The 22866-nt window shown below is 36.7% G+C and overlaps 2 protein-coding genes across 7 annotated transcripts; both read left to right on the plus strand.

Moving 5' to 3' along the window:
- Window positions 1-375: 375 nt before the first annotated feature.
- Window positions 376-15338, plus strand: LOC135584442 (uncharacterized). 2 transcript variants are annotated; one of them, XM_065117929.1, is made up of 15 exons: window positions 376-638; window positions 3815-3903; window positions 4808-4874; window positions 4973-5088; window positions 7467-7533; window positions 7627-7675; window positions 8297-8382; window positions 8501-8760; window positions 8836-8891; window positions 10645-10730; window positions 11844-11936; window positions 12643-13084; window positions 13224-13771; window positions 14506-14737; window positions 14840-15338. In XM_065117929.1, exons 1-15 carry the CDS (start codon window positions 459-461, stop codon window positions 15100-15102), a joined length of 2634 nt encoding a protein of 877 aa, XP_064974001.1. In that variant the 5' UTR covers window positions 376-458; the 3' UTR covers window positions 15103-15338. The 2 variants fall into 2 exon arrangements, with proteins under 2 accessions (XP_064974001.1, XP_064974003.1); XM_065117931.1 differs by lacking the exon at window positions 3815-3903 and having other exon boundaries at window positions 420-638.
- Window positions 15339-16528: 1190 nt separating this feature from the next.
- LOC103992236 (uncharacterized) lies at window positions 16529-22667 on the plus strand. Of its 5 annotated transcripts, none has more exons than XM_018829409.2 (6): window positions 16529-16812; window positions 16963-17808; window positions 19058-19199; window positions 19274-19399; window positions 19483-21120; window positions 22044-22667. In XM_018829409.2, the coding sequence occupies exons 2-6, from the start codon at window positions 16982-16984 to the stop codon at window positions 22416-22418; spliced, it is 3108 nt and encodes a 1035-aa protein (XP_018684954.2). In that variant the 5' UTR covers window positions 16529-16812; window positions 16963-16981; the 3' UTR covers window positions 22419-22667. The 5 variants fall into 5 exon arrangements, with proteins under 5 accessions (XP_018684954.2, XP_064974005.1, XP_064974006.1 ...); XM_065117933.1 differs by lacking the exon at window positions 16529-16812 and having other exon boundaries at window positions 16877-17808; window positions 22044-22127; window positions 22164-22667; XM_065117934.1 differs by lacking the exon at window positions 16529-16812 and having other exon boundaries at window positions 16877-17808; window positions 22047-22127; window positions 22164-22667.
- The last annotated feature ends 199 nt before the right edge of the window (window positions 22668-22866 follow it).

Genomic DNA, 22866 nt, shown 5'->3' on the forward strand with positions numbered 1-22866 from the left:
ACAACATGGAGAACACTCGAGATTAAAAAGGAATATTGACTTAAAAATGCTGACCTTTCTGCTAAGAAATATATTATGTTTTTATTCCTATTATGACGCCTTTATGCGGTTAAGTGTTTTCAGTGACCATGCAGGAATCACATGGGTATCGATTTTTTGAGGCTAATCCGAATCGAAACCGATTAATTTAGCCAACTCCGAACTCAATTTGAGACTAATTTTATATTATAAGGGTTCGGTTAATTTAATTTAGGCTCACCGATGAACCCAATCCGTGCGCAACGTTTCGACCGGTCAGGCTAAACCGGCTCGACTGGCGCGTGATGTGAGGGCTTAAAACCCCGAAACGAGGGGATAGGGAAGTGGAAACGTCCATCGAGTGACAAGCCCTTAGGGACTGCACCACATCCGCCGCCACCGGGGTTGGGAGCGACCGGGCTGATCGGTGCACGGCGGCAATGGGCGGCGGGCGCAAGCGCGGCCGGACGCAGCGGCGGCACTTCAAGCAGAGCCGGGAGAACGTATGGAAGCACGAGACCAAGCAGAGCCGGTCCGATGACCCCTCGGCCGAGGGCGAGTCCAACCCCACCTGGCAGCCTTTCGCCACCCAGAACCCCGGATTCGAGGAGTACTACAAGGTCTCGTCCCGTCCCCGTCCTCCCCTGTTGACGATATGTTTCTGTGTCCTTTCAGATTTTGCCAATCAAGATTCTTCGTTCTTCTAATATGCTTTCAGTTGTGGCAGATGTGTTTCTCTCTAATCACGTTCATTTGCAGATCACTTTGTTCCTAAGGCATAGAACATATACAATTTCTTTGTGCATTTGTAGCAAACCTACACTTCAAGAATGCTCAATATGTGACAAAATGCAAGGGATAGCCTCTGGTTAAATTTTTTGAATGCATTATTATATGTTGTGGTTTGACGGTGCTACTACTGTAACGATAAAAACATTTGCAATTTATCTTTTGAACCTCTCTGCCTGCGCATATTTGATAATGCTATATGGAATTTGTTTTGTTTACAAAATATTCGACCAGAATGATCATAATGATGGAGGGGTAAATATTTTGATACCTAAGTCTTAGCAGCAGTCTGGTTGTTAATTGCTATGACGTATTATAGCTTATCGTATATGCATAATTATATACAAGCTAAATTCTATGCAATGATGCACACGAAGGGAAAAAGCCCAAATTATATGTCTCAAAAGAAAATTCGGTCAAAGAAAAATATAGTTATGACAAGTTAAAATAAACATAATTTCTATAAAAAATTGATTTTAGAATTAGGATGTCCTCTCGAAGAATTATTCTAGTATCTCAATAGTTTTTTAGAACCCTTTTCTATTATAGTTTAAAATTATTGTACATAAAACCAAACGTTATTCTAAGATCTCTATAATTTCTTAAAACCCTTTTCCATTATAGCTTAATATTAACTATATAGAAAACCAAACAGGAAAAAAGTTGCTGTTTTAAAGAAAACCACTGCTGGAGTCATAACCTAATTAACAGGGAAACAGAGAAAAAATTCACACCCAAACTTTCTTTTCTTATGAATATCACTGTTTCATTGTAATCCATCTGACAAATAGTTTGTTTTTCTTTTAATATATTATACATCTTATAAAATTGTAAAGGTAATTCAGGATTTACCTTCAAGCTTTAACTTTTCACCTGCGTTGTGGAGTCAACCTCAGAGCCCATGATGATCTTACCTCACTAATCTAGTGGGATCCATTGTCTTGAACTATGGTAGAGTTGAGAGAGAAAAAAAGAAGTAGATAGTAAATTTACCTGCTAGTTTAACCTCTTCACATGCATTGTGGGGTCAATTTCATAGCCCATGACAGTCGACATATTTAGTCCAATGGGATTGGTTTTCCCTCCCAAACTATGGTAGAAATGAGAAGAAAGAGGGAATAAGAAGATAAGGCATGAAGACTGAGAGTTCCCATGGACGTATAGAAAAGATTCCTACAAAAATAATCCTTATGTGATTCAGATAGAGCCTAATTAATAACAGTTGGTTGGGATTTTGAAATCCTAGGTATACTTTTTTATAATTTTTGTTTGGCTTTGGTTTTTAATGATTAATGAAACCCTTACGTATTTAATTAATATTTTTTAATGTTCATTTTTTTTATGGTACGAGTTTGTTTTTATTAATGGCTCAAAAAGTTAGTAATTAAAAATTGAAAGAATTAAAGGAAACCTTACTGTATTTGTAAAATATACCACTAATTTTCAATATAAGAATTTATGTTGTAATTCAGTGAGGACTAGGGATTTTTTTTTAAATCTCATGAGACTAAAGTAGATTGTAAAATGAATTTTCAAAATCTTGTAGGACTAAAGTAGGTGTGCACATGCCAAAAAAATGTACCTTCTGAGAGTTTCTTTAAAAAAGATTTTACAAGTTTTTTTTTAATTTATAGGCAAGTTATATTCGGTTGAATAATATAGTATATATGTTTAATATATTCTCCCGCTGGATTTTGATCTTCCCAACTGTCATTTGGCATATTCTCTTAAGCTCGATTGTATTGCAGGCCAATCCTAATCTCAGTTTGGTTTTGTGAACTTGATAAAGCACATAGGATAAATTGAGGAAGTGCATATGTTAAAAAGGTGAAGCTAAAGTGCTGATCAAATATAGTGGTTGCAGTGGTATTTCTATTCTACAATAGAACTATTTTCCTTAAGATTTGGCATATGACAGTGCTTGAATAATTTTCTCTTATCTTTAAAACATCGCTCTTTTTTTTTTTCATGCACCAAGTTTTTCCTTTCTGAATTAAGATACCAGTTTGAATCTCATGGTACAGTGTGATTTGTCCATCATAATACTTGATATATCTATGATCGTAAAACTTAAAAGCTTAGATCTTTGTTTTTATTGAACAAGGAAATATAATGATTTATGTGTTTATTTTTCACATTATGGCTACAGAGTCTAATTTCTTGCCAACAGAGTATTCATTTACAAACTCTGTTATAGTGTGCTTTTATTCAGGTTGGGATCCTTAATGATAATTTATGCTGGAATTGCTATGGATCTTGCAAGTTGAGCTTCACGTGTAGTTCAAGATGGTTCCAGAATATTTTGCTATGACAATATCAAGAATGTCCAACCATGTTCGTTATTCTTCTTTTTTAATAAAAAAATTGTCATTTGGTCATACCGCTTGAGTTTTCAAGATAACTTAAAGCCAAATCATGTTTGAAGTTGAAGGGATTGTAGGATTGCATGTTTGAAGTTGAGGAGATTGTAGGATTGTTTAAATAGCTCTGTCAAATTCTGAACTTTCATATTCCACTGAAATTGTCTAGAATTTCAAATATACCTCTGGACATATTGAATATGCATATATGCAATCTTTCAAGTGTGTATTATTTTATCTAATTTTAATTGTGTACTTGAAACATAGTTTCATACATGTCTTAATCTTGGACTAGTTCTTAAGTTGACCAGTATGTAATGGTCAGTGCAGCAAAACACATTTTATGTGCTGATAGGAATAAGTTACTCATATTGGTAAGAGTGAATCATCACACCCTGATCACATGACTGTGACCTTGTACTCAAAATTGTAACACTAAATTAAAACAATTGTGCTTTTGTATGACATGGTTATATGTAATGTCAACTAGCAGTGCTGAATATGAAACTTCAAAATGTTGTATTTGTGTTATAAGTGTTTTGCTGCTAGTCATATAGATCAGTTAGTTGTTTATTAAACAAGTGTAACTTCTTGTTGATATCTACATCCAATCCACATTAATTGTCATAGTTTTATATTTGTTATAGGAGCAAGGTATTGTACCGGAGGATGAGTGGGAAGAATTCATTTGTGTCCTCCGGAAGCCACTACCAGCTGCATTTAGAATAAATCTGAGGTACTTTCTCATTGTTATTTTTTACACCACAGTTGCACATTTATACGTGTAACTGCAATATCCTTAGGTAATAGAAGCTGGCTTCTTTTATCTGTCTTATTGGTCTGTTCCAAACCCAAATATGTGGTGGAAGCATTGTGGTCACCATTGTCTTGTTTTGTCATTTGTGATATTGTTATTAAAAGCTTGTTTTGTCATCGTGTCACATTAGCAATAGTGTGGTTTGCAATTTCTTTAAAAGCTTGATTCCAAGATTTTGGTGATATTCTTTGTTTTCAGTATATTGAGTATGCGTGGTTACCATATCTCTCTAGTTAGCACCCTAATTATATACGAGTCTGCTAACACATGCTTAGCATGTGCTACCACATTGTAGATAGTTTGCTATATCTTATTTTTTGCTTTATGTACAATATGTTTTCTTCATTCTTTTGCCATTAGACCCTTATCCCCGATAATTTTTTCCCCTCAATTAAGTTTTTGTTGAACCAACATTGAGTATTTGTCCAAACTCCAAAGCAAGATTTACAATTTCATGTATCGGTACCATGTTGGTTAGTACATGGATCAGTACCATACTGGTCCATATCGGTGTACGAATTATTGGTATCCCGGTACGATTTTCAGAAAGAAGTCTGAAAACATAGAAAAAACGAAAAAATTTGTCCTGGACTGGGTGATATAGGCTTTGTTGTGGATGTATCCTGTATCTTGTACGTCTTGTACTAGATATGTGCTTAGTCTTCTGCAGGCCGGAAATTTGCATGTGATTTTGAATTTATTTCTGGTTACTCCTTAAGTTCCCTATTTCTTTCTTCGTGTTGACCACATTATGTCTTATACATTTAGTTCTTTTGACTGCTAAGATTATTAACTGGAATTCTAATGCACTAACTTTATACAGTGGCCAGTTCTGTAAGGATATCATGCTGCAGTTGGAAAATGACTTCATACAATCTCTGAAAGCTGAGGTATCCATAATGTCTTTTTTATTGCTTAATACTTATGCTAATTTATCCGTTCACATCTCATTTTTCTTGGTTCTTTCTGTCTTTCTTATTGTTGACAGGTTAATGATGTGTGTGAAATGGAAGCTATTAGACCTTTGCCTTGGTATCCAGGGAAACTCGCCTGGCACATGAATTTCTCGAGGATGCAACTTAGGAAAAACCAAACACTTGAGAGGTCGTCTTTCTAAATCTTTTGAGTTTTGGTGAACAGACGTTAACTATAAGCACTAAAAGAATCCTTTTTTTGAGGCAAAATGAACAAGAAGTTATTTCCATGGATGAATATCTATATGACTTGATCTTTATGTTCATAATGCATACGAGAGGCTTGAATGTACACTGTACACATTAATGTTTTATTGTTTTGTTTTACAAACTTTTTGTCAGCACAACAAACTGTTCATATGATAGATAATTGGTAGATTCTGAATAATAGGAGAAGTGGCGTTTGCTTATTAGTAAAACATTTTGTTTAGGAATGATAACTTCAGACTGATTGTAAAAGCATATTTTTTTGAAGCACAAATGATTCTTCAAGTTAGAACAAAGGGAAACGGTTTCAATGTATGAATCCATAGATCTGTCTTGTTCAAAATATACTTGATAGAGTTGAGCTTTTTCATTTGAATCACTAATCTTTCTTTGGCATGAATCGAGCCAAGTGGATGACTATCTTCAACTTACCGCAATATCTTGCATTATAACTTGATTAGCTCTCAATTATGCTAAGACCATACTAGCTGTAGATTGCATCATACAATTAAAATCTTGAATAGAATTTCACAAGTCACATGCTGCTGTAGTAATTGTGGCTCAATATTGGTTTTGCAACTCACTGCTGCAAGCCCTTTGGTACAGTAATTTGAGATTGGTGGTATATATTTAATAAAAAAATTGTGAGGTACTGGAGCCATATAACTTCGTAAAGGTCAGAGGATTATCACAGAACTTTGTGTTAGAGCATGCTCATTAGAATAGGATCAAGAAATTAAGACTAAAAGATTAGCCTTTAACTTGTCACAGTTTGTTTCTTGTGATCAAACTCCTATTTTTGGTGCCAAGAATTGATGAAGCTGCTGGATGAAAAACACATTTCTGCTTTACTGCAGACTAGTCTTCAGTTCTGGTTATGATAAATATGACCAACTGTTGGTTATAAGGCTATTAGTTCCGAGTTGTGCAGGAAATCTAAATAACAACAGGGTTATGACATGGTTAAATTCACAATAGTGTCAACTTATAATTTCATTGGTGTGTTATCAAGCAAAGGTGGTTGACACGAAGGAGAAAAATATTTAGCTTCTATTAAACCTTATTGCTTACAAAGTGATATGCAAGACCGTCAGTGATATGCTTCAAGGTTTTCGGGAATCTCCTTGTATATTGAAAATGTAAAGGAACCTGGGTCTGATGGATGAAGACATATATAAGGTGCAAATCAGTTGACAATAACACTCAAAGGCTTAATACTGCATGGTCAGCATGTAGAAAGAAGTGAGACATATAATGAGCAATGCCAAACACATCAATGGCAATTATTTCTTACATGGCCTATGCAAGGCCAAGAAAATCTTTAGTTGTAAGTTGTCATATAAACAGATTTGACAACTACTTCTGACATAAAACAAGGTATAGTATGTTGAACATGAATTGTGACTTATGCGAGGTTATAAATTGAAATGTTGAGGAAACATTATGGGGAATAAGGATCTAATAACAAAGAATGAAGAAAATATATTTTAACTAATTAAAAAAATAATATATAACTTATTGTAATCCTCTGGGCTGAGCCATTGTCTGTTATCACAATGTGGAAACATATGTAAAAGCACCTAATCTGCTAAGGTCTTAGTTGAATTGATTTGCAAACTGTTTCAACTAAGACCATCAGTACCAGATTCTTTTACGAGTTTAGGAGGCAAAAAAGACTCCTCTAAATCTCGGATCATATTATTTTATTCATGGTAAGTTAATCTTGAACCTTCATGGTTTGCACAATCATAGCTGTCGGTATCACCAGAAGGACTAAGATATGCTGTAGTCAGCATAACAATAAGAAATAGGACATAGCTTGCACATAAAATTTCTTATGCAATGTGTTTTATTTCTTACATACTGGCAGGTCATTTTTATATCTGAGAATCTGGTTCTTTTTGTTTCCTGTACTTGTGAGTAAAAGCACGAAAAAAAAAAGATTCTGGCATTACCCTGTGTCAGCAGCTTGTACCTATTATTTATGTATCACATAGTGCATACTAAATGATATGCATCAGTATTACATACATAAATTCCTTTGAATGGATTGAGAGAATGTTAAATGTATATGCTAACCATAATACCATAAAACTATAAAATGTTCAATTTATTTGAAAAATTCTGAATGTCTTTGCTGATAAATAACCCTTGATTGCTAAGTAAGAGAAGATTTATTTATTCACAACTTATGAATCCTGTGCTTTTTTTTTTCATTGAATAAATAAATTGGCGGTAGTTGGCTAGTTTCTTGGTTCTATGATTACCTTTATCATATCATAAATCTTTGTTGAATTCCAGGTTCCATGAGTTTCTAAAGCAGGAGAATGAGGTTGGAAACATAACAAGGCAGGAAGCTGTTAGCATGGTGGTTACTTTTGCTTGTTTGTATTTTGCATTTGATGCATATGTGGTTATGTTAGCAATTCCTGAAGTATAATTAAATACAATATCAATACAGGTACCTCCATTATTTTTGGATGTGCATCCAGATCACCATGTCCTTGACAGTATGTTAATTGCTCTTTTACTTCCCTGCTTGTACTTGTTAATTATTATTTTGCAAATTCATCAGGGTTCTTATATACATTGTCTTAGGAAGCACAATTCTTAACTTTAAATTTTATATCAAGTTTTTATGTAAGTACTGATTGTGTTATTATTATTTCAAGGTCATGCCATAACCACAAATACTTGATTGCCCTCATGAAAAACCATGTAACTCTTTTACTGTATTTTATTATTTTGTATAACAATATGAAAGTAAGCTTTCTTTTTTTATTTACATTATACTTCTAGATTAAGCCTTGATGAAGTTTATTCTTCTCTTATACTGAGTCCTTTAATTTGTCATCTTGAATCCTCTTATGGAATTAACTTTTTACCCCTAAGAAGTGGCATCTGAAGGGTAGTGATCTCATGTAAACTTCAACATGTGGCATGGCTGAAAATATATCCAGTCTGTCTCTTTGATATCTTGGGCTTGTAAAATTTTCTGTCAGAACTTAAATTATGTTTTTCAGTCTGATGGTAGTCATCATCAAGTTTCTATTTTGAAATATTATGTACTTGTAATTTAGCTTGCTTAATGCGGCCAGCTTAGCATTTTCTTTACTTTTTGCATGGTGCAGTGTGTGCAGCTCCGGGATCTAAAACTTTCCAGTTACTTGAAATGATACATCAATCAATCAAACCTGGACTACTTCCAAATGGACTGGTAGTTTCCATTACCTCCTGCCTATTTATTTTTTCTTGATTTTTTTAATAAATAGCCATATTGAATTCGATGTTAGGATACCTATACTGATCAGAATCACCTTTGCTTGATAATACAGGTGATAGCTAATGATGTTGATGTTCAAAGATGCAATCTTCTTATCCATCAAACAAAAAGGATGTGCACTGCCAACTTGGTAGTAACAAATCATGAAGCACAACATTTCCCTACTTGTTCTTTCATGAAGGACCATGAGGAGATTTTTAAAGGAGAGGAAGAGCTTAGTAAAAGTAATTTGCAGTTCGATCGTGTTTTGTGTGATGTTCCTTGCAGTGGCGATGGCACGCTTCGGAAGGCTCCTGATATCTGGAGGAAATGGTCAGCTCTGAATTTTTTTCCTCAGTATTTGATTGTTCTTCTTCCAGTTTCTTTATTAGGCATGGGTACATACAGGAATGCAGGAATGGGTTCTGGGCTTCATCGCCTTCAAGTTGAGATTGCAATGCGTGGTAACAACCCTATAACAATAAATTTATTGTGTCAATTTGTCTTAGTGAGCGTTCAAAATTTTGTGTTGTGGATTTTCTTTAGGTTTTGACTTACTGGTGATAAATTACAACTGTTATTTTGTTTGTAGACATTATTATTTATTATTTTAGATATTAGCATGTTCTTGATGTGTGTTAGAACTCTCAATCTTTATTTCTATATTCATCTGCCTGCCTGTGTTTGTAAAATGCAAATATCAATAGTTTCAATTGTTGGAATATATCAATTTTGTCAGGATAGGTAACCTTCTGAGTGAGAGATTAGAATACCGAGATCAAGGATGATTGGTTCTTTTTCCTTTGCTTGTATAGCTTCTATCAGGAGGGGGTGTCAATGCCTGTTGATTTCTGTAGTTTAAATGTAAAACATAGGCATATTTGAAGTGATTTCAAACCTTTGGAGTTGTGTGCTGCGAATTTGAGATTGGTTCATGTAATTGAGTTCTTTTATTATGCATGTATCAAATGTTTTCAGTCAATTATGAAAATTTTTTCAGAAAGGAGATAACATTTCTATTAGAGCAGCCATGCAACATGATGGATGAATGCTTTTAACCTCTTTGCCCTGCTCTATAAAAGTGATTGGAGACCCACTTTCGTTGTAAGATAGTTTCTAGCAAGGATTGAAATTTCGTATCATACCGGAGTATCGGGCTTTGCTCGGTATGGTACGGGAGTATCGGTGTATCGAGCTTTGCTCGGTACAATACATATATATATATATATATATATATATATATATATAATATAATATAATATAATATAAAAATATATTTTTATAAAAAAATATAAAAAATCTGAAAAGGAGGTGTATGTTACCTCGACAATGTCGCCTCCTCTTCTCGTCATTGCCTCAGACGAGGAAAAGAATGTGGTCTCCTTTATGTCCTCATCTACAACGTTAGATGAAGAAGGCGTCGAAGACATCAAAGGCCGCCGACGTCTCCGGCCTTCAACGAAGAACGCGGCGAAGAAGCCGCAGAATCGCAGACGAAGCGACAAAGGAGACCACCTCTTCTGCTGCTCTAGCTGTCGCCTGGCCGTGACCTCCTGGATCGGGAATCATTGAGGGTGGGCGGTGTCGGATTAGGATGCGTCGAGGTTCTCCCGATTCTCCCTCTTCTTCGAATACTCTCTCTTTCTTTTTCCTTCTCCCTTGATGTTTCTTCTTCCCTCACCGCAGCCAAGCTGATACTGTCCGGTAGCGGGTGGTCACGGTTGAAATCGATCGTTACCGGCATGTTTCGGGTTGTAACGGTCGAAATTTCGACCATTACCGCTTGATACGAGACCATATCAAGCGTTTCGCTTGGTAATGGGCGGTCCACATTCTAGTCTGGTGGCGAACCGGTATGTACCGCCCGGTATGAGTGGTATCATTCGAAATTTATAACCTTGGTTTCTAGCAACACTAGTGACTTCTTTCAAACTTGGATTTTTCTTATTCAGCATATTATACACTAGTACTAAGATGATATATATGAATTTCTCTGCTTTAATCCACTTTCTGTAACTCATTTAGCTTACTGTCCAATCATGCTTTGAATTTGCAATTATCTTGAGCTTTTCATTCTTGTAATACTTTTGTACATACAATGGTTATTCATTGTAAGAGATCTATAATTTGTTACAAATATTGACAGCCTTTCACTAGACTAGAGATTTCTCAAAGTCATTTAATAGGCTTCTGGAACTATTCTGTTTTTCATTGCAGGCATAGCTTTACTTAAAGTGGGTGGAAAAATGGTTTATTCTACCTGCTCAATGAATCCAGTTGAAAATGAGGCTGTTGTAGCGGAGGTTATTTGATATATATTATTAGTGATTTTAAGTTATCCACCTTTGTGTCTTATCATGTTGTATATGTTCATTAGTCAGCTTTTTAACTTACAGGAAGGTAGTGTTTATCTTTGCTCATGTATGTTGATGGTGTTTTATTTATTTGCAATCATTAAATTTTATTTATTTACAATCATTAAAGAATCAATCATGGTTTGAACTTTGAACTACCAGTTGGACCATATTTACCAACTGGTGTCTATCGATCTGATCAAGTATGGGTAACAAACCAGTTTGCCAGAAATTTGTCTGCCATTCTTTTTAAGTTTTTATTATTTTATTCAGCAATACTAAGTGTTACATGTTGGTATGCTACACGATATCTCAGTACCATACTGATACGATAGCATTAGACCGGTATTTAACATCTTTGAAGCAACTGTGTTTCTTGGATATAACATGTACCATAATGATCATTACAGAAATTTTCATGTGTAGAAACTGAAATACTAATTACAGCGACAATTTTTCTTATCGTAAAAAACTAAGGAATTCCTTTCATTTTGATGTATGATTGAGAGGTTAGATAAGGGACATGATCAGAACCCGGTTTAGTTTTTTTTCTTCCTCTATGCATTAAATCTTTCACACCCTATTCTAAGATCATTTTCTTCAATAATTTTTTTGAGCATTCTATACTACCTTTTTGGTAATTAATACATGACTAGTCTAAGATTTAGGAGTACTAATATGTGTGAGAGCCCTGGGGCCATGGAGCACAATCTTGTGCATAGCTGCACCTGCCTTTCCTGGTACCTATTGCAGGGGTATTTAGAACACATGATGTACTCTATGATGCCTTTTGATTTGCCTCTTAATAATGGTGACCACTTATTTTATCATCCTTCTTTGTTGGTGTGGGAACTGGCTGGAGTCTATCTGTTCAATGCCTGAATCATAATTTCGTGAGAAGTATCTGTACTTTATGAACAAGTTCCAATATCTTGCAATACTTGTTTATTTGCATGCATCTCATTCCAATAAGTCTAGATATTGCTTTGATGATGTTGGTTTCATTTAGCACTGCATCTTGTAAATTCCAAATGTGAAAATTTGCCTCTCATATTCATGTAGGTTCTTCGGAGGAGTAGAGGATCAGTTAAGCTTCTTAATGTCTCCAATGAGCTAGCTGAGTTGGTCCGCCGTCCTGGTCTTAAAACATGGAAGGTTAGCTTTGCACTGAAAATTTAGAAAATTTCTGTAAATGGAGTCATTGAATTTTGATTATGTTAATGTGAAGGAGGTTCTTAGCATTGGTCATGTTAAATTAGTAAAATGGCTAAACATTTTGAACATATGGAAGAATGAGGATATGTATGCGACCTTCTGGAGTGATGTTTAGAAAATTTTACTTTGTAGATGCTGTATAGACATAATAAATATGCAATCAGAAACCTATAAAACGATTTAATAGTGATGGTGCTTGACACTGGAGACAAAACAATCATATAAAATATACATGGAAAATCTAAGGAAGATATGAATGGGAAAATTGTGTTGGGAGTATTTAACACCATGATTTGAATGGACAAACTGGGTTTTTTTTCAGCTGATGGAAAATGTTGTCAATAGTCCTGCTTGTTACGATCTTCTATGGTCTTGTATTTCTAGCAATTGTGCATATATATTTTTCATAGGCATAATTACCTAATGGTAATTCCTACTAAACCAGACTATTTCATATTTTTATTGCCTCCACTTGATTTTTTTAAATTCATGATTCCTGTTATAAATTTTTTTCTTCTCAATTATTTTGTCATTTTAAGTTCCTTTTTTTGCTTTGGATAAGCTTTTTGTAAGATTTTGAATAATTGTTTTATTATGCTGGCTGAAAACTTCTTAGACTAGACATTTTTTCCATCTAAGTTTACAGATAAAAGATAAAGGTCTTTGGCTAGCTTCTTATAAAGATGTACCCAAGTACAGGAGGAATGTGGTTTTACCAAGTATGTTTCCTTCTGGACAAAGTTATGGAGAGACTGTTATATCTGGTGATCTTCAAAAGAAGACAGAGATTGTTGGAAGTAACTCTGGGGAAGAGAAAGGTGAGAGAATGAGTCATCCAGAAAATGTAGGTACACAGTGCCAAACCATGTGTGAAAATTTGGAAAAAATTGCAGCACCAACTGACACTTACCAAGCTGAAAGTAAACCAGAGGAAGTTTCCAGCAAAATCGTCTCCAGTGAAAAACTTGATGGTGATTCTGAGGAAATTTCTGGATTTCCACTTGAAAACTGCATGAGAATACTGCCTCATGATCAAAATACTGGAGCCTTTTTCATTGCTGTTTTCCAGAAGCTTTCTCCATTGCAGGGTAACTAAGGATCTGAAGCTTTGGCATTTGCTTATGCTTCACATTATGTACAAAAAAATATTACTAGTACTTCCCTCTTTTTGTTATCACTTTATTGCTATTCAAAAATTGCTTAATGAAGTAATGTTTCTTCTTGCAGTGTTTCCGATTAACCTTGTAAGACAATCAACTGAAAGTAGACACCATCCCTCAGCTAAGATCAGTGAGAATCTCGATGATGAACCTAAACAAGAAATAAATTTATCTAATGTTCAAGATGAGCACAACAATGCTGCTGCTTTAGCAGGTTCTACTGTTGATATAGCAGTCAAGCAATCTACGGATATATCAGTAAATGATGCTGTATGTACCAAAGATGAAGTTTTCGTTGAAGCAGGAGTGTCAAACAATAAGGAGATTGCCCCAGCTGAAATAAAGGAGGTAAAGGGAAAGTTACAAACTCAAGGCAAATGGAGAGGAATTGATCCTGTTGTATTCTTCAAAAATCAAACAATTATTAATAGTATAAGATCATTCTATGGCATCTCAGAATCATTTCCACTTGAAGGTCATCTTGTGACTCGGAATAGTGATTCTAATCATGTGAAGAGGATATACTATATATCAAAGTCAGTTCACAATATTCTACAGCTAAATATCCAAATTGGAGAGCGACTAAAGATAACATCTGTTGGTCTTAAGATTTTTGTAAGTGCTATTCTTTTTAGATGCTTTTGTTCCTTTTAGAATTACATATATAATAAATTCTTCATGACATTTCAGAAATACTGATTAATTCGCTAAATCTCTAATTTGATCCTTTTCCCTCTGTGAATTGTCTATTTTGTTTATACTCCAGAGAAACCAGTGTTAGTGTGCATGAGATGTTGCATTAACATATTGAGATTACTTAATTATGAATTTTGCCTGTTCATATAGGCACTCACACTTGCAAGCCTGCATAAATTTGCCACCGTGTGTCATTTTGAAGATGATTCTTGCTTCATGTTTATGATTTTTTTGTACCACGTTATAGTGCAGTGTGTTTGCCCTGGTACTGGTTTCTTGGTTAGAAAGAGTTTTGGCTTTCTTTGTATGAGTTCAGTTTAGTCTGTGACTATTCTTATATCACCATTAGTTTGTGTTAACATGCACATGTAGCTGCTATCTGATAGAGAAGCTATGAAGCCAACTTAATCCTGATCTCTTTGCTCCATCCAACTTAATCCTGATCTGAGCTCCAGTAATTAGTCTAGTTCCTCTATCTAGAGAGTAGGTCCAACAGGGGCAACGCATTAGTGTTGAGAATAAAGTATAAGCTCACGAGTAAATTTGCTACATGTACATATTTGCTTCATTAGTTTGATCAAGTATTAATGTTAAAGTTCCTTGTAATGCTTATAGCATATGTTACATGGTTTTCTGTCTTACCATCAATACAGGAGCGACAAAAGTTAAATGATGCATCATCACCTTGTTCTTTCCGGTTGTCATCAGAAGGATTGCCGTTGCTGCTCCCATATATCAGCAAACAGATCTTATGTGCATCTTTAGCTGACTTCCAGCACCTTCTACAGTACCGGACCATAAAATTTGCAGATTTTGTAGATGCTGGTTTTGGTGACAAGGTATCAAGTTTGATATCAGGGTGCTGTGTCATAATTCTGAAAGAAGGTAATCCTTTAATGAACTGATCTTCTATTCTTGTTCCTGGACATGCCGCCCCCCCCCCCCCCCACCCCAGTCTTATACTACTATGGCATCCTCTGGTTACAGGTGATCGAACTACCGATGACATTGTGGTAGATGCCTCGACGATTGCTATAATTTGCTGGAAAGGCAAGACAAACCTGAGCATCTTGCTCTCCCCGGCCGATGGTCAAGAACTTCTTGAAAGACTCGCAGTGCGTTTTGGAAGCCAGCCAAGCACTTTGTCCGAACAACATGAGGTTGCCGATATCGAAATTGATGAAGTGGAGAACTTGAGCACTGGAAGTATGAAGGATTATGATGCAGTTGATGAAGACATTGCTTCCTAACAGGATAATGGAGATGCTTGGAGCGTTGAAGCAGCAGATTACTGTGGATTAAGCAAAACTGACTCCTGTTACACTAATGGCTGAGTTTTGCATGTTTTAGGCACAACAAGGCTATTGCAATTAACCACAGTTTCAAGAGTCCTTGAGACTTTTGCCACTTGCACTCAATGCGCTTTATGATATGTATTCCATTATGTTGTTAAACTTATAAGATATAAATTTGCTATTGCAACATCCATCAATTAGTTCTTGAATCTGAATTATTTTTTACATTGAATGGTTCAAGCCATGAAGGTTTTGCAGGGACAGAGTTCTATAGCTTTGTGATAGTGTTCATCAATTCAGTCCTCGTTGTGGTATTGCGTCACTGGGGATTATTGTAACACTCGGTGATCTTGAGTAACATTTGTCTTGAAAACAAGCATGCATGTGTCAATGGCATGATTGGAGATGATCTAGGGCTTCCTCGGATGAAAACTTAGCTGATAAGACCTTAAGGTTTATCATAAAGGAAATAAGAGAAAATGGGAGGATCGATCTTTTAGGGTTTGTCAAAAAAATTAAATAATATTTTTATAAATAATCAAAAAGAATCGATTATATCTCTATTTATAGAGTTCCGATTTTAATTGAACTAAATAGATTTAATAAATATACAGAAAATAAAATGATCCTAACAGTACTTGATGATGGACATTTGGAAGAGGATGATAGTATTGGCGTTGAACTCCTCGAAGCTCTTGTCAGAATCGCCACACCACCTTGGAGGGGAAACATCTTACCGTGGGCGACGTTCGCGAGGAACTCATTATGACGAGGAAGCACAAGGCAAAGAAATTCTCTCCTTCGAGTGGTCGAGAACATGTGAAGGTTTTCCTTGCGTCTTTCAGTGGTAAGTCATCGTCATTCGATTTGTTTTTTTTAATTTTTTTTTTACGAAGGATAAACAGTAAGGCAGTCTAGAAACCTATAATATTAAATATTTAAATATCTTAATATTCGTACTATTATATTTATATTTTAAAGATGTCAATGTTATTTACAGTAAGTTAAACGGTAGTCAAGTACTGCAATATATATATATATATATATATATATATATATATATATATATATATATATATATATATATATATATATATATATATATATATATATATATATATATATATATAGACTCACATTTTTGATATTTTTCAATAGTATTCCTAATTCAAAGACTATCCAAACAGTAGCCCGTCCTTCTCCATTCCGCCACCGCCTCCTCGCTCCTCCTTCCCTTTTCTTCTCCTCCCTCGCCCCCCTTCTTTCCTATCGCCCACCCTCTCATTCTCCTCCTCTCCCTTCCTTCCCTGTCGCTGGTCCTCTCCTTCTCCTCCTTTCCTCTTCTTTCCTGCTGCTCTCCCTCTCCTCCTCTCTTCTCCTTTTGTGCCACCGCCCACCCTCTCCTCCTCTCCTTTTTCTTCCCCCCGTCTGCCCTCTCCTCTCCTTCCCCTCCTCCTCTCTCTCCATCGACAGCAAGACCTCATGGTGGGAGCAAAAGGCAACGATAATGAACAACGTAGGTGATTGCGATATGACAGAGGTGACGACAACTCTTGGGGAGGGGGCAGTAAGGGAGAAGCGATGGTTTGTGTAATTTTTGAATTAGGAATACTTCAAGAAAATTCAAAAGAGGGGATACTGTTTGGGAAATATTCAAATTCACAGGTATTTTTTAGCAAAATCGCCCATATATATATATATATATATATATATGGTATAATGTGCTAATCTTTTCGTTTGGCCTTTCGGTGCCAATTGCGACATTATTAGAACATATTCTTGAAACAAAAAATGCAACTGATTTCTCTCGCACAGGCTTGATCGTTCCCCTCCCATGGCGGCGCCAGCGTCGGAGGTGATCCCGGTGGTGGACCTCCGCCTACTCTCCCAGGTGGAGATCAACTCCCTCTCCCTCTCGTGTCCCAACGCCTTTGACCTCCGCCGCTGCGACGACGTCGTCGTCCCCAAAATCGACCGCTCTGTCTTCAATGAGAGTGCCGGAAGCCGAAAGCAGACCTACTCACGCCTCCGCCTCGGCCCCCACAAGCCCGACCCCGCCGCCCCCTCCACCGTCGCCAGCCGCCGCCCCCGAGGCCTCTTTTCCCCGTCCCCTTCCTCCTCCTCCGCCGCCGTCCCCATCGATTCATCTCTCCCCCAAGCTAGCAACGCTAACGATGACGATCCTGGTCGCCGCGAGAACCTCCAGATCGTTTTCTACCTCCGCCAGCTCTTCGCTCGGGAGGAGAACGCTTCCCAAACCCTAAACATATCTTACTCCACCCCAGCCCAGGCAATTCCTAATCAAACAAATGGAAACGGCCTGCAGGAGCCTGGGAGGGCGGAGTTGGCATTGGTTGTGGTTGAGGATGGGGATCGGGAGGTCTTGAATAGAAATGGTCAGACTGTTGATCTAATTGCATTAGGGCAGAAGGTGGATCCATTTTCCGAGGAGCTTAGGCGGAGGACGGTAGGGTTGACGACAGAGGAACAGCTTCTGAGCTTCATGAGTGGATTGGATGGTCAGTGGGCAAGCCGGAGGCGGAGGAGGAGGATCGTGGATGCTTCGGGGTTTGGGGATCACTTGCCAAGAGGATGGAAGCTGCTGCTTGGTCTCAAGAGGAAGGACGGTGATGTTTGGGTGTATTGCCGGCGATACATTAGGTTTGCCTCCTCACTTTACCTTCTTTGTTTGTTCCCTGTGGAAAACCATGGAGATGAATGATTTAAGTAATTACTTGTGAAATATACTTATCGTTGGGTATCATTTGCTTATGGCAACCAAATTATGTCATTGGATGATGCCTTTGCGGATCAGATTTTGCAAAAAAAGATTTGCTGTATCAGAGTGAGATACATATGTATTTTTAACTTGATAATTTGTAATGCAAAAATGCTTTGCAATGTTTGTATGAGGTTGTCTAAACATGAAACTTGATGAAAGTGTTTGAACATCTTTTTAATGGTGGGGGTGGGGGGATGAAGAATGCAAAAGGCACTTTAATAACTTATGATGAATGTCAAGGTAGTGGGATAAGAACTGGTGATTATACAAAGTTATATGACTTTTGATTCTATATCCACAACGAAAATTTCTTGCAGTGACCCTAAGAAACTTATTTATAGGGGTTTGAAAAGCAGTTGATTATAATTGCCTTTCCTGCATCTTAAATTGATTTTCTTCAACTCATTTGAAGAATCACATTGGTCTACATTGGCCAACCATAGAAATCAGCTTGGATAGGCCATCTAAATGTTATCCCTTTCTCCTCTTGGCCCTTGTTTTGCCATATACTATGTATATTTAGCACAAATTGGTAGAAAATTGAGGAAGAGCACAAAGAATTCAAGAGAAAACAAGTAGCATATAGCCATCATCATTAGTGGTTTACAAAGATGCCTTAACGTAATAAACTAGTCTGGTTAATGTTGTGGTACATATATAAATATTAACATAAATTTCTTCTAGTCATTTATAAAAGTACAGATTGGGGATCATGGCCTAAATCTACATAACAAGTTATTTTATTTCTGCATAAGAATTGTTGTGCTTCTGGACTGTTAATGTCAGTTGTGAGAAAAAAAGAGAAACTTGCCTTGAATTTCCTATCAAGCTTTTTTTAGTCATTTGACTACACTGAAAGAATCTTGTGTTATAACCTTTTTCATATTAGATATGAACTTTAGCTTACTCTGCTAGCATTTTGTCAATTGGTTGCACATGTAGAAAATGGATGAATATCTCTCCTGCAGGGTTCATGTGCTTATTATATTTGTTCTGTATGTTTTGTCATTTACCAATAAGTTTATGATGTTGATTGGGTACAATGGAACACATAACCTATTGGCTTTAGCTCCATAGCATTCATGCAGTATTTATAGTTTTGCACTTCTTTGTTTCCCTGTTTCCCAGCCCATGTGGAAAACATTTTGTTTCCTGCAAAGAGGTATCTTCATATATACTCGCTCTTCTTGGGGATCCAAATGCTCTGCTACTAGCTCCTATTGAGAATAATGCAAGTACACCAAGGATCGAAAAGTTAAATACTGACTATGTAAGTGTGATATGGACATCTAATTAAATTGTGTTTGTGCATCTACTCGTATTTGATAATAGGATATGGAACAGGCTGCAGGTCCTTCTGTTCAAGATAATTATGCAAATGACGTACCTAGTTGCTCTACAGTTGTATCTTTCTCCCCTTCACCTGCTGACTGTGAGAAGCAAATTGTGTTGTATAATTCTGAGAACCAGGTATTGGCTGAAATCCTTGAACTTCTGTAGTGTTACTGTGTTACAAATCAAATGTTGCTGGTGATAAGCATGTTAAAATGCAGCAACAGTTGTCGTCCCAGCAAAGGAGTGCAAAGCGACGGAAACTTGGTAAATTAATTGATGAATGTGTCATGGTAAAAGATGGAAACTTTGAATGCCAATTTTGTCACAAGATGTTTACTGAAAGAGATTGCTACAATGGCCATGTTGGAGTTCATGCGAGGTGTCAAGGTCCGACTTCTGAAGCACTACCAGATGAGGTTGGCTCAAGAGAACTCTGCAACCCAGCTCCATTAGCTGCAGTACCGTATGAGCTCTCTCTGGCTGAAATAAAGGAGGAGAATTCTACCCTAAAATCTGTTGCTGAACTTCATCTTGCTTCTACAAGTTTGCAGCATTCAAGGGCGAATCATGAAACTGATCATGATTGGATGGGAACTTTAACTACTAAAATACCCTTTAGAAGCAAAATTGTTGATGTCCCTGTTAATCATCGCAGTGTTGATCATTGCAATCCTAAAGAGACTGCTCATGCTAGCAATATCACAGATGAACAATTTAGTTCATGCACAAGCAGTGTGGATGCTGTAGTGCTACCTGTTGTTAATGTTACTCATGTGAAGATTGCTCAAGAAACCTCTACGACATCTGCTGATGATCAGGTTGATAATTGTTTTCACAAACCTAAAGAAACTACTGAGGCTAGCAATGTTAAAAACATCAAAGTCAGTGATGCCAAGAAAGGTGAAGCTACTGAGTTCAAGAATGTCGATACAAGGAATTCCAAGAACATTGAGCCTAATAGTGTCCAGTTTGATTATCATGGTACCAATGGTTATAACTCTGAAATAGTTCGTAATACTGCCAAAGACGTCCATTGTAGCCCATGCTTGGATATGACATCTATTGCACCTCTTGATATGACTAACACACCCTGTGGAATGGGTACTGAAGTGGAAGAAATTTTCCCCAAAAGCATGTCCATTGAATGCACCATTAGTGATTGTAATGTGACTGGCTATGAACCCGATGAAATTGTTGAGACTAATAACAGCCTGAGCATACATGCCAATGATTCCATCAAGTCAATCTCCACAGCTTTCATCAATATGGATAATGTTGTCCTTGAAAATTCTAATGAGCTAGATGGATCTTCTTGTGCGGCCATTTCAGAGATTGAAAATAATGACATAGAGCAGAAGTTAGACCCAGAAAACCATTTGATTAATCTGTCAGGTAATAATTCCAGTTATGTCATTGGAATTGGTGTTGATGATACTTTTACTAGCAACATGGAAGAGAATGTCCTTGTCGAAATGGATAAATCTAGCAGAAAAATTGACTTGGCCAGTTCTGGTTCATTTTGTAGTGAAGATATTGTTTCTGAAAGCATTCTATCCATGCAACTCAATGCCAATTGTATCAATTTACCATATGTTGGTGGACACACTAGTGGTGCTGAAAGAAACAGAGACTGTATGTTTGATATCGACATGAACGAATCTGTGCTTGGTAAGATGAATGTACCTGGTGTTGAGCTGCATAGGTGTTTTAATGGCTCAAGTGATGGAGATGAAGGGGTAGTTACATGTGATGCTGCTCAGGGTACCAAAGGAAATTCTTTGGAGGTTGATGTCAATCTCGGTTCTCCGTGGCTACCTTCTTCTGATATCCCTATTGTTGGTATGATCCCTGATCAGGTAAAAATTGCTATCAAGTCTATGTGATGGTACTTACCTAGAGTGGAATAAGCAACATTAGAAGAAAGGAACTTACTTGGCTCTTGCTGTGCTCTATTTGCCAGAGTTTACATTTAATTATGTATCTGCAAGATCCTGGAACCTTGTACTGTTCTTTCAAAACCACATCATTGTACTTAATGTTGAATGTGGCTTTTACCATCATTCAATATATTCTTTAGGTTAGATTATTGGCATACTTAGAATAGAACACCAACACAAATGCTATGAACAAATTGAGAAAGATTTAGGTTGGCTCAGAAGCAAGATAGAAGAAGCTCTCTTAACTAAAGTCATGAGATTACTTACCTTCCCATTCTGACCATGTTTTTAAGAAATTCATTAAGTAGCAGAGAATTAAATGTTAGAAATCATTAATCATGCACTTCTGTATGCAATGTTCTGTCCTATGTTGCATTGCCATTATGACACTGTGTTCAACTTGGAATCCTGCATATATCACATGATTCACGCCTCTCTTGTTTGCTGCTAGTCTTTCAGAATATGGTAAGAGGAGTGCTATCCATAATTTGCATATAGTAGTTATTTTCCAATTTAATATATTCAACTGTTGAATCACGTCTTGGTATTTGTGGGGCTCATCACGACCTGATCGAATTGATTATCTGTCCTCCTAAGGATGATTTTTTAACAGTTGAGGTGACCTATGCGACTTCTTGGATATGTTAGTATACTTTGTTCTCAATGGTCAGCCACTGATGTTCATAGAAGTTCTGTCCTCTTTCATAAGCACAAGTGTTTAATCAAAACAGAATAGTAAAATTATAAAAATCATGTTCTCCACTTGCCTCCTTGTCTTTACTTCTCTGTCAACTATAGCTTTTCTATTGTTCTATTTATATAGAGACGTGCCATTTTTGCAGCAGTATGAAGACAATGCCATCGCTGTTAGCCAGAAGGATAAGCTGTCTGGTTTTGATCAGCTGACATTGGACGCAGTTGAATCTTCTGAGTATGTTCAATTGAATGGTCAAGATTCTATCTCCGTATGTGAGCCAACCATTGGATTGAGTTACGTGACCGAACTCGACAACGAGAGTGTTCAGTTAGGGTGGAATATTTCGTTACAGAGCAACGCATTCGAGCTGACATCTGTTTGTGTGTGGTGCAGCAGAGAATTCAGCCACGTTGCTACGAATGCCGAAGAAGAATCTGATACGCTTGGCTTCATTTGTCCTGCATGCAAAGCGAAAATTTCAGGTCATCTCAGTGTTCTGAGCAACAGTTCATCTGGCTAACAGATATGAATACTGACTTCCTTACCAGAAGAGCAGAGCAAAGTTACTGTCCTTTTCACCGACTATGATCAAAAAGCCAGTACAAGTGATCTATTGTCATGTACCCCATGTCTTGATCTAGGTAGGTTCCTTACAAGAACATCTACGGTGTTAGTCATTTTTTCGGAAATGGTAAAAAAGAACAGATTATATTTTCAAATCTGGTTCACTATTTTGCCAGTTGAATTAGAAGCTCATATGTTCACCATATGTCCTGTTAGATGTTATAGAATCTTGATGTCCGTGGTAGGTTTTAAGAGCTTTTCAGCTTACATGGAAATGTTTTGATGTCTGCTATGGTAATAAAGGGCCCCGTGGGGTTATGACAGCGGAGATACGCCTGCATAATCGAATCGAGTGACTGTTGTCATATCATAGTGTATTATTTATTCATCAAATAGGACTACAA

This window comes from Musa acuminata, chromosome BXJ2-7 (assembly GCF_036884655.1).
Source record: "Musa acuminata AAA Group cultivar baxijiao chromosome BXJ2-7, Cavendish_Baxijiao_AAA, whole genome shotgun sequence".
Lineage (NCBI taxonomy): Eukaryota > Viridiplantae > Streptophyta > Magnoliopsida > Zingiberales > Musaceae > Musa > Musa acuminata.

Excerpts from the sequence above, each read along its gene's own strand:
- LOC103992236 (XM_018829409.2), top strand. The coding sequence starts at position 16,982 with ATGGCGGCGCCAGCGTCGGAGGTGATCCCGGTGGTGGACCTCCGCCTA. Across the intron at positions 19,200-19,273 it reads AAAAGTTAAATACTGACTAT|GCTGCAGGTCCTTCTGTTCA; the intron begins GTAAGTGTGATA and ends GATATGGAACAG. Across the intron at positions 19,400-19,482 it reads TGTATAATTCTGAGAACCAG|CAACAGTTGTCGTCCCAGCA; the intron begins GTATTGGCTGAA and ends GTTAAAATGCAG.
- LOC135584442 (XM_065117929.1), top strand. The coding sequence starts at position 459 with ATGGGCGGCGGGCGCAAGCGCGGCCGGACGCAGCGGCGGCACTTCAAG. Across the intron at positions 7,534-7,626 it reads GGCAGGAAGCTGTTAGCATG|GTACCTCCATTATTTTTGGA; the intron begins GTGGTTACTTTT and ends ATATCAATACAG. Across the intron at positions 7,676-8,296 it reads AGATCACCATGTCCTTGACA|TGTGTGCAGCTCCGGGATCT; the intron begins GTATGTTAATTG and ends TGCATGGTGCAG.